Here is a 10,514-nt window from a genome sequence, read left to right as displayed (position 1 = left end):
GAGCCGAAGAACAGCATTTAATGTTTATTAAGCCTTTGCAAAAACACAGACACTTTTCACTCAACTTGAAATTCGTTATTTTAGTCAAATTCAAGTATTCCTTGCACATCTCACTGGATTAGCACTAGCAGTAGAGGCAGCAGCACAAGCACAAAGCATTGGCGCTTAAAGCAGAGAATAAGAAGGCTGAGGCTGCAGAGATTTCAAAGTTAGTGCTATACAGAGAACATGCCAGATAGGGTGACAAACTACAGGCAGTTTCACCTTCACTGCATTATGAAACTGGTTATTTTATGCTGTGTTACTGGATGGTTAGTTCTGGTGTGAAAAAGACAGAGGCCTTCTGGTGAGTTTTCTAAGCCTAGAAGGATGTATTTTGCATACTAGTAAGCACAGGAGGTTCATTTGCACGAAAGATTTGCAGTAGAAAAATACATTTTTAAATTCTCATTTTATCAAATTCAGACTCTACATCTCCACAGCTATCCAGAATAACACAAAGCTGAAACAGCACCTGATATAAATATCTTCTCATCCCATTTGCTCTTAGAGAGGACTCATGACGTGAAAATGTCACCTGAATGCATGCCTAGCAGCTATTGGCAGTGTGTCCCCTCCTTTCTGAGCACCTACAGGCTGTATAATTCTGTTCATCTTTCTGGTTATGGAAATCTGCTGGCAATAAGATCAGTGCAATTCCTTGAAATAGTCATAAAGCTCTTATGAGTGCTTTTGGAAGGGAGCGGAGAGACAATTAGGACAAGTCTCACGCATCTCTTTTTTTCTTTTTCTTTTTTCTTTTTTAAGAAGTACCTGAATTACCAGAAGAATCAAACAAAAGTTTATACATATGTATCAAATAGGGTTGGACTACATGACCTGGACTGGACACCCAGAGGTCCTTTCCAACCTCCACCATTTGTTATCCTCTGAAATTAATCTTCTAAACAAAAAAATTGTCAAGAAATAATAAAGTCTTTAACGACTAAGGGGTGAGGTCCTCAGACTAAACTGACAGGGCAGAAAATCTTTAGAAGGTGCATGAATTTGTGTGCACTGAGAATTTGTCCCGACACAGCTTCATTGTTTTCTATTATGTGGGTCTGAAATAGTCGTAAAACCAATCAGTGTCTGTAATTAAAGGGGAAAAAAAAAATCGATTTTTTAATATGAAAAGGGACTTGGGTTACTGAACTGTCAAACCCCTTCACATGAGAAACAAAGGAATGAAAGGATTATGCAGAATCTAAAGTTCACTAAATGTAAGAACTACAGGCTTCCATTACATGAAAGAAGTGTACTCCAGATAACATGGAGAGAAACCCTGAAGCCCACAGTCAGAGAAACTTGAAGACAAAGCAGGATTTAGCTCAAGTTCTCAAGCAAAAAGCTAGCAGCACAAAAGCATACAGCAGTAAAACACAGCTTGTATAAGCTTTTAAGCCGTTCAAAATAAAAGATGGATCTTCCATTCATTAAATACTCCTGCTGAAGAGAAGCATCAGCATTATACAGATCATGAGAACAGTTTTAAATTCTTGGTTCACCTGGGGATGAAGTTTTACCAACGACACTCATGCAGTATTTTTTGCATTGAGTTTCAGCAGAACATCACATACTGCTTACAGCAAACCAACACCTTTTGCTAGTTACTCTTCTTACAATGTTGTTAATTTTCCTTTTCCCTTCTCCAAGTGAATTCTATTCATCATTAAACACTTAAGGCACAAACAGAAAAATAAATAGTATCTGTAAAAAACAAGTCAAATACTTAATGAGCACACCTTATGTGAAACTTTTAAGTCTCACTGAATAGAACAGCTTTTAGAACGCTATTCTAATCCTAAAAACATCGACAGAAAAAAACACTACTGAAATTGCTTCTTTATTCTGAGGACTTTATACACACAAAAGCAATTTAACAGCTTTAGCTGTCTAAATCGTCTATTCACTCATCTTTCATTTTTAAATAGATAGATAAAATGCAGTTAGTACCTCTCTGGATTTCTACTCCTACTAGGATGTCCAGCATCAGGACTGCCCAATTCACACTGTGGGATTCACGCAGCAAGACAAAGTTGCTCCCACAGGGACACGTAAAATAGACACCAAGCAGGGGAATTCAACTCACCAAATACGAGCATCTACAATGAAGCTATCTACATAGCAGCCAGTCTTCTGAGACTGTCTGTTATCAATGGAAAGAAATAGATCCCTACTGTGCACAATTCACTGTACCCTAAAACAGATGTCTACAACTGTCTACATTCCTCCACTGACTGTAAACAGAGCTTAAACTGATGAGCCAAGTTGCAGATGTCCACACTACGGATGTCAGAAGTCAATTAAAATTAATTCCACCTTAAGATTGTAGGCAGGTGGCCTCTTCCAAGTCTGCCTGTGCAGCTGAAGATGGAATTGCAGTGACTTGTTTAAGTAGTACAGCTGCTGGCCAAAGGAATGTCTGTTTATAGCCTAAGCAGGCTTTGGTTTATTGTTTAGACAAGACTGAGGAATTCAGACATTCCTCTAAGTGGTTTATTATTATTGTAACAAAGAGGGTTGAGTCTTCTTTTGACAATCATCATTAAGATGGGTTTAATCAAATACTATTTCAAGCTTACTATTTAGTAACTTCAAGGCATAAAATCCCATTCTAATAAACTAAGGGCTCCATTACTGGTCTGATTTCAACCTCCTGCAATCACAGACATTTGCACAGTACCTGTTCTGAGATACATAGGCATATTTAGAGAACACCAAAGGTCTGCATCCAGACCTGATCCTCAATTGACAAAGCAGATCTATAATTAATTTTACCATCTCCTATGTGTAGTTACCCAGTGTCTTTTATGAATAGGAATGTTTAAAAGCCATTTGAAGAAGAAATGGCAGTTCCTTACATATAGCTGGATTGTTCTGAAATGGATTCTGGCATTCACATAACCTTTCTTCCCATGCTCTTTTTCTTCAAAATCTTAATTATATTTTCAACATAATGAAGTAGGAGAAAGAGTCAAGGTGTCAAGACTCCCATGTACTCTTCAGTACTTTGACCCTTGAGGGGCAAAGGAAGAAGCCGTTGACACATATAACAAAAGCGCACTGCAGAGTTTAGTTGGGTTCTATCACGCAGAAGCTGCTTATGACTGATTCTTCCTCCAAGTGTCCATACACAGCATCCACCCCAAAGAACTCTGATTGAAGTTATTTATCTTTATTGTCACAGTTAAAATAAGATACGCAAATGTATTTCAGGTTTGTACATTCTATGAAATAATTTTCTATATAGATTTTCATGTAGAATAAAGCAAGCTTGCCCCTACAGAAAAGTGGTCCCTGCAAAATACTGCACTTCTGTTTTCTCTGGATAAAACAGATTCAATGCCACTTTTTAGATAAGAAAGCCACTAAATTTTGTTCTGCAAAAGCAATCTTGCACTGATAACAAATATCAAGTTTGGCGATTGATGGTTTCGTGTTCTATTCCCCTTTTTCTAGCAATTACAACTTGCTTGCAAATTAAATTAGAGTTAATATTTCTCCCCGGTGAGTTGGTTCAACATGATGTGCAAATGCTTACATTGCCCTGTAAGGCATTTGTTCCCAGAAGAGATGGGCTGGCAGCATGAAAATAATTAAATGCCAATATACAATTGGCCTCTTTTATGAAAAATAAACAGGCACAAAGACAAACTGTTCCAGTGCTTATACTAACCAACAAATGTTGAGATGACTGGTTATTTTAAACACAGCAATGAAGCTGCAGTGCAGTTTACAGACTTTCATAAACTCAGTTTAACAATTTAGACTGTGTTCAGAACTAAAGTTCTTATTTCTCTGATGAATCTTCATCTGCATTGACCTTCTCTCTTTGGAGCCACATAAGTGCTGACTTTGCTGTGCCATCTCCACTCTGTTGGGAAAAGCAAATGAAGGCAGCCCAGACAAAACCACAGAGCCCAGTGTAAGCTGTTCGCAGGTAAACAGGCACAAAAATGAAGTTTGACAGCTGCGTTGGAAGGAGAGAGAGCTCAGTTAGTGCTCCAGGCATGGTCAGGTCTTACACCTACACACCCAGCAACTTCACTGACTTCTCACTGGGTTAGATGTGCTATGATCATATCAGATCAGGTTTTTTGAGAAGGTAAGGCTTGCTGAGTTACCCTAAAAACTCACCTGCACGAAAGGCCAGTACATCAGTCCCGTCTGAAATGAAAATGAATCATTTGTTATTCTTACACAGTTCAACCACAAAGATTCATTTTTTTCTTACCACATTTAGCAAAGACTGAAACATACTTGAGTAAAGTTAATAAAACCTGTTCAATTTTAAATCAAGTTGCTTAACTTTGAGGTTGCAGTATTAAATTTCTAATAATCTTCATGAGATTCTATGCTAGGAGTTTCTCAAACACATTATTCTAACTCATTTTAAATATGAAACTCTAAGCACAGTTAAGTCTTGGCAGTCACCTGACACCAGATACCAGATGGGTGAACAAATGTTTAAATATGCGAACATTTGTTTCAGCCATGAATGAAAAATACCACTGAACACTATTTCACACTTGCAATGCTCCTTCTAGTTACTGATACATATAAGGCTTTTTTGGAAAACCCAATGGATAATTTACTCATAGAACATAAGGTTAATAGAAACCTTATGGTTTGATAGCATATAGTGGGCACTGTTTTTAGAATCATCCTCCACGGGAATAAAAATAATCCTTTTCTATCCTACCTATATAAGTCCACAGTGTGAGGAGAAATTCACATTGCATCACAGTTTCTCGTTCTATTACTTTTTTTTTTTTTTTTGGCTAATCTATCATTCTTCTTGCACCTGGGAAATCTTTAAAATTCTTATTTTGCCAAGCTCAGAAGTAGCACAGATAATTTTTTCTTGTGTATGCAGAAATGCAAACCAAACCCAGCTATTTATACCAAAGTCATCTTAAAACAAAGGATTGTGTTTTTGAAAGTGATAAGACTGTCACTGAAAAGTACAGGCTGAAAATGATTCCTAAAAAAGATGTCTCTATAACTAGTGATTTTAACAGGTGTCCATGTAAGAGTTGTCAATGGCTTTACTAACTAAACAGGGGAGGTACTTCTTAAGATAAAAGGTAGTACAAACTTAATCAGCATCGTATTGTAGGGCTCTAACTCACAGAGCTGGGTGCAAGTGTTATGTACGTAAACATTGTACATTTTTTAGATGGCATCATTTCACCCATCTGGCAGCAGTGCCTGCTCCAGACTACCCTTGCCTTCACAAGACTGCTGGTACTTAAAGCCTCCTACACGTAATCAACTAATGGAGTGAGAGAAAAGCTGCTGGAAGAAGGAATATTTCAAATACTTGATCTGATAATACTCTTATGTTGCTTAGCTGGGAGATAAGTGAACTGCTAGCCTCACCTTGTATGTATTCCAAAATTTCTTTCTACAGTCTGAAAAGATGTCCTCTTTCTTCTGAAGGATGCTCATACCTAGTGGCAAAATATTTACAATAATCAGAAAAAATGTAAAAATTAAGTGTTCACTTTTTTCAGTGATATCCCAAACTCTTCTCAGAATATGTTACAACAGCTTTAAAAGAACAGATACAATTCTGGCTACCTAACGGTGCTACATCAGAGCTCCTCAGCTACTGACTTGGCTCTCAGTGTTGGCACTATAGATCATCAGGAATATACTGTACTGGTGGTATATCACATCTGTTCCACTGCCACGTAATTCACCAGTGGTACAGAGTGGAACAGGCATGATGGAACCTTTTACACCTTTGAGATAGAGAAAATAAGGCATTCTGCTCCCTGTTGAATTGTCAGGAGTGGCTCAGATCCTCAAAGGAGTTTAGCTGCTCACAGACCACTGAAGGCAGTGGAGAAGGGCATGTGATTTTTACTTTCTTTTTTAATTTCAGCCATAATCATTATATTTTTTCCTTCACAAATAACTGTATCAAATCCAAATTCTAGTACTGACAAGTAGAACAGTTTCAAACCTACTTGTTTAACTCTCCTCATACAATGTTGCAAGATTTTAAATAAATTCTAGTTGATCCACTCTCCTCATGATTCCAATAAAACCCAACCTCACACCAGGCTCCCATCATGCCACTCAAGACCAAGAGAAAAGCAGTATGACTTGAAATTACACATTACACACATGCAAACCAGAAACAAACTGATCGAACTCCCATCACATGAAGTATCATTTAAAGGGTTTATTATTTTGAACTCTTTAAATGATATTTCTTGTGTCTCGTGTGATGAGAATCTTCAGGTGTCAAATGAGACTGCACCTTCCAAAGAGATGAGAACTTTTTAAAGATCACACACCCTAACTGGAAGACATGACCTATATTTTGCAAATGAAACATGTTTTTAGCAAATCTAGATAAAATCTAATAAAATCAAAAGCACATAAGCAGGGGTCCAAAGTTGCTTAATCCAACTCAGGCATCTTTCTAGGTATATGCATGCCACGAGGTGATTGGTATCTCTCAATCGAACATTATTTTGGAATCACACCATTCTGCTACCCAATATAGGGATTTTTACCATCCCTTTCATGGTCCTTCAAACCCTGCTGGTCCTTGGGTATCTCTCTGCTTACATTCTGATATAGGCAGATAGGATTTTGAGAGTATCTGGTGTTTGACTTCTTTCTTCCCTTCTTTTCAATCACAAACTGAATTATTTCCCTGTCGGGTCATAAAATGGAGATGTCCCAATGCCAGGCAAAAAGAGCACATGTCTTGCTCTTCTTCCACGTGACATTTAACTTAAATGACAGCCTGGTTTTATACTAATCTCGCCTATTATTTTTCCTATTCTCTCATGTTTATTTTTGAAACAGATACTCATCTTCCCTAAAGTGTCTTCTTGCTCGATAGTTTTTAAGATCATACATTACAAATATGCTGTATTTCTACATACTCTCACAGGAGAAGGTTGTACAGTTTATTTGCTGAACTATAGTATTTCTTGACATTTAGAAGTAATTGTGTTTTGGAAACGAGACAGCTGATACGGAGAACCGAGCAGAACAATTTAAGCAGACATGGATGGTACAATCCTTTTCAGGTGCTTTGAATTCTTTGTTACCAACAGCTGCGGGGTCCAACCAAGCCCAACGTAGGGGCTCCCTTTGGCACAGCACTCAGTGCTTAAAGCTCTACGTGTCGGGCTGCCCTGCACACAACTGCGGGCAGAGCTACCGGTGCCTGCGGGTCCCGACTGCCTCTCTAGCTCCGAGTCCGGCGGCTCCCGAGCTCCAGCGGGGCTGCACAGTAGAGTACGCAGTGTGCTGGCTCAAGCGCCGCGCAGCTCGGCCCTGGCGGCTCTGGGGCTGCGGGAGCCGAGCCGCAGCGATCGCCGTCGGGCGGGCCGGGGGGCAGCCGGGCACCCCATGCTAGTCGGGGTGCACAGCCCCGCTTTCGGTACGTGCTCTCCACCCGGCGTGCAGGCGCCCGGTTCTCCGCCCGCCGCTGCCGCCCCCGCCCCGAGATGGCGGTGCCAGGGCGGCGGCACCACTCACCCGTGTAGAACGCGAGGACGGCGACGGGGGCGCCGAAGAGCTGGTCGCAGAGCACCTTGCCGAGGACGGCGGGCGGGCGGCGGCCGGGCAGCGCCCGCTCTAGCGCCCGCAGCCAGACGTAGCTGAAGTTGCCGTGGAAGGCGAGGGCCACCAGCGCCACTCGCCGCGTCTGCGCCCAGTCGGGCGGCTGCCTCCGCCGCCGCCACAGCTGCTGGGCCGCGTCGCCCGCCGCGAAGAGCCCGCCGTACAGCAGCACGTTGCAGAGCCAGGGGAAGCGGCGCACCCCACCGCGCAGCAGCGCGCCGGCCATCGCCCGCCGCCTCTTCCGCCCGCTGCTGCCTCCTCCGCCTCCTCGCGGGCCCGCCTGCCGCCGCCCTCGCTGCGGTCCCCGCGTCCCCTCGGGGCTACCCCCGCCCGGGTGCCACCTCCGCTGGGCCTGCCCCTGCCGAGGAGGGCCGGCACCCCGCGGCGGGACGCATGCTGGGGCTCCCCGCGCCGGTCGCGGGTGGGCGCAGGGCACCCGGGCTCCGGTTCGTGGGTTTGTTTAAGTGAGTTCACGCATAAATAGGTCACTGTGTCTTGCTAGGCTTTGGTCTAGGTCGCACCATGAGAGTACCGCAGAGTATTGCTGCAATGATTAAGAGACAAGTGAAAACTAGGCACTGGCACTATTCGCTTATTTTGTCTCCTTGTCGCTTGCTTACTTGAGCACTTTATGGGGTTTTCTTTTCAAATTTGCTGCTGTTTCTCAGTCTGGTTTCTGCTGCCTCACTGCGCGGGGCTGGTACACACCTGAGCACCTGCGCGGTTGCCCTCTGCTCTTGCTCTTGGGGGATGTGAGGAGAAAAGCCAGCAGCGATGTATGTTTATTCGAGACTCGTGTATGCAGTTTTACACGCATGGAGCTGTTGCGACGGAGCAGATCTGAGGTGCAGGCAGCGAGCTCACTGCTGGGAGCCGGTGTCCTGCGGGGCAGCCCTTGGACACAGGAGCGCGTCGACAGCTCCCGGTGCTGGCAGCAGTCTCAGCTCTGGCTCGGAGACCCACCTCCTGACAGGACGTGTCAGTTCACTCCGTATCCCGATAGCAACTGGGATGAATGCGCCTGAAGCAATCATGAAACCTTCCAGGGATAGCTATAAATAGCCACGGATAGCTTGTAGATTGGAAAACGTTTTAATTACAAGGTAGAGCGAAGCGAGCTGCCCAGTGCTGAGGAGACCACACATAGACATGGCTGGGCGGGAAACAGCCTCCGCGGTAGTCATAGAATCGTCTAGGTTGGAAAAGACCTTTAAGATCAAGTCCAACCGTTAACTACTCGCATCTGACACCTGCAAGTGGGGCTATTAAATAACAGAAATAGCGCTCGGAGAAGGAGGAATGTGCACTGGCAAGTAACTCCAGCTGGCACGACCAGCAGGAACGCTGTGGACAGTGGGGTTTAGCTCTCCGGAGCTCGGCACGGCGGCCCATGGCCCCGGACGGTGTCGCTCGGAGTCCCCTCGCGGGACCCGTGCGTGCAGGAAGGTTTTGGCGCCGCCTTAACAAACTACGCAGGCCGAGCGGACGGCCCGGGGTGACAGCCGGAGAGCTCTGTGAGCACTGGAGCCCTCCGGAGTACCCGGGGACGGAACCTCGACAGGCCGGCAGCACCCCACACGTCCCACCGCCCTGCTCCGCTCCCCGCGGAAGCTGCGTGGGCCGCGCCCACTGCGCATGCGCCAGTACCTGTCACCTCCCGGCCGTGCTGCGGGATTGTTCCACCAGCTGCAGCGGGGGGAGCGGGAGGCGGCGGGCAGTGTGCGGCAGGAAGGGAGCGGAGTGCTCTCCCCGGCCCGTGCCGTCACGGCGCGCGGCACTACCGCGCCTTCCGCAGGGTCGCTGCCTCGCATCCCCCCCGCCCGTGTGCGCGGTGGTTCCGGCCGCGGGGCGGGCTTGCTGCCGTTCCCTAGGTGAGCGTGTTCTCGCCCCGCCTGCCGCGGCCTCGTCAGCGCTGCCAGCGTGGAGCCGGCCGGGGCTGAGGCGGAAGTGCCCGGCGGGGAGGTGGCGCGCACCGGGGAGCCCGCTGGCTATGGACGCTTCTCTGGAGAAGGTCTGCGGGGCGCGCCGGCGCCAGCTGGACGGGGAGGGGCGGCGGGGGCCGGGCACCTGCGGGCGCGAGGGGTACTAAGGCGCGGCGGGCCCCGGGAGGCGAGCGGGCCCTGGCGGTCGCGTCGCTGCGGGGCGGTGGGGCCGCGCCTGGGGCTGTGGGGAGCTGGCCGGGGCTGGGGTGGCGCTACCCCGGCGCCTCGACTGTGGCGGCGTCGGGGCTCCGCCGGGGCTCCCGGCCGCCGAGCCCGGGGGACTGTGCCCGCCCTGTGTCACGAAGCCTGCAGCCGCTAGCGCAGCCCACGGGCGAGCCCTGTCCCGCGGCCATCGGCGCCTGTGTGAGCGCCGTGTGTTTGCGTGTCCCGGGTCTGTAAAAAGTGTGCAGAACTGTCAGGAAATGCTTTAAGAATGTTTTTTTGATTTGTTTCCTGGGATTGTCAGTGTGCAGCAGGATAGTAGAGAGAATCTTGGTTTACTTCCCCCACATGCAATTTTATACTGGAGGTGTTGGCTGCCCTATGTTTGCTTTCTTCTGTCTAACACACTGTACAAAGCAAATATTGGTTCTGTAATACCGTAAGTGACTGACAAAACTTGTATTGACTTTGTCACTGTGAGTCGGTCAGAACCCGGTAGGGTAATCCAGGACATGCCACGCTTCTGCTGGCTTCTGTGGCACCTGCTGGCTTCGGAAGACCTGCCCTGGAAGGGAGGTTGGAATGGCTGCTCATGCATAGCTTATCACCCTTGTTTTGTGTCTTCGAGGACAGTATACATTTGAACTAATTTGTTCTCGATGTGCTTCCCTCCCCTTGGCATCACTTGCTATACACAGCACATCCAATTTTATCTAGTCTTTGGAATGCTTTGGG

General features: G+C 46.4%; 2 protein-coding genes across 4 annotated transcripts in view; one reads left to right on the top strand and one right to left on the bottom strand.

The window, feature by feature from the left end:
* MPV17L (MPV17 mitochondrial inner membrane protein like) lies at positions 1-9,116 on the bottom strand. 2 transcript variants are annotated; one of them, XM_030484323.1, is made up of 4 exons: positions 7,552-9,116; positions 5,425-5,495; positions 4,180-4,209; positions 1-4,012 (listed from the first exon to the last, which is right to left on the bottom strand). In XM_030484323.1, the coding sequence occupies exons 1-4, from the start codon at positions 7,859-7,861 to the stop codon at positions 3,833-3,835; spliced, it is 591 nt and encodes a 196-aa protein (XP_030340183.1). In that variant the 5' UTR covers positions 7,862-9,116; the 3' UTR covers positions 1-3,832. The 2 variants fall into 2 exon arrangements, with proteins under 2 accessions (XP_030340183.1, XP_030340184.1); XM_030484324.1 differs by having other exon boundaries at positions 1-3,916.
* A 180-nt stretch (positions 9,117-9,296) lies between these two features.
* PDXDC1 (pyridoxal dependent decarboxylase domain containing 1) overlaps positions 9,297-10,514 on the top strand; it is a 29,760-nt gene continuing 28,542 nt past the window's right edge. Inside the window, exon 1 of one of the 2 annotated variants that reach the window (XM_030484317.1) lies at positions 9,297-9,646. In XM_030484317.1, the coding sequence (XP_030340177.1) occupies positions 9,626-9,646 (21 nt within the window). In that variant the 5' untranslated portion in view covers positions 9,297-9,625. The remainder of the gene's footprint in view (positions 9,647-10,514) is intronic. The other variant, XM_030484319.1, reaches the window with a different exon arrangement.

The sequence above is a fragment of the Strigops habroptila genome, chromosome 4, assembly GCF_004027225.2.
Source record: "Strigops habroptila isolate Jane chromosome 4, bStrHab1.2.pri, whole genome shotgun sequence".
NCBI classification, from domain to species: domain Eukaryota; kingdom Metazoa; phylum Chordata; class Aves; order Psittaciformes; family Psittacidae; genus Strigops; species Strigops habroptila.
Note: the sequence above shows the minus strand (reverse complement) of the source record. Positions and strands in the feature narration are given on the sequence as shown.

Excerpts from the sequence above, each read along its gene's own strand:
- MPV17L (XM_030484323.1), bottom strand. The coding sequence starts at position 7,861 with ATGGCCGGCGCGCTGCTGCGCGGTGGGGTGCGCCGCTTCCCCTGGCTC. Across the intron at positions 4,210-5,424 it reads AATTTTGGAATACATACAAG|ACGGGACTGATGTACTGGCC; the intron begins GTGAGGCTAGCA and ends TTTTCATTTCAG. Across the intron at positions 4,013-4,179 it reads TGTACTGGCCTTTCGTGCAG|CTGTCAAACTTCATTTTTGT; the intron begins GTGAGTTTTTAG and ends CTTCCAACGCAG.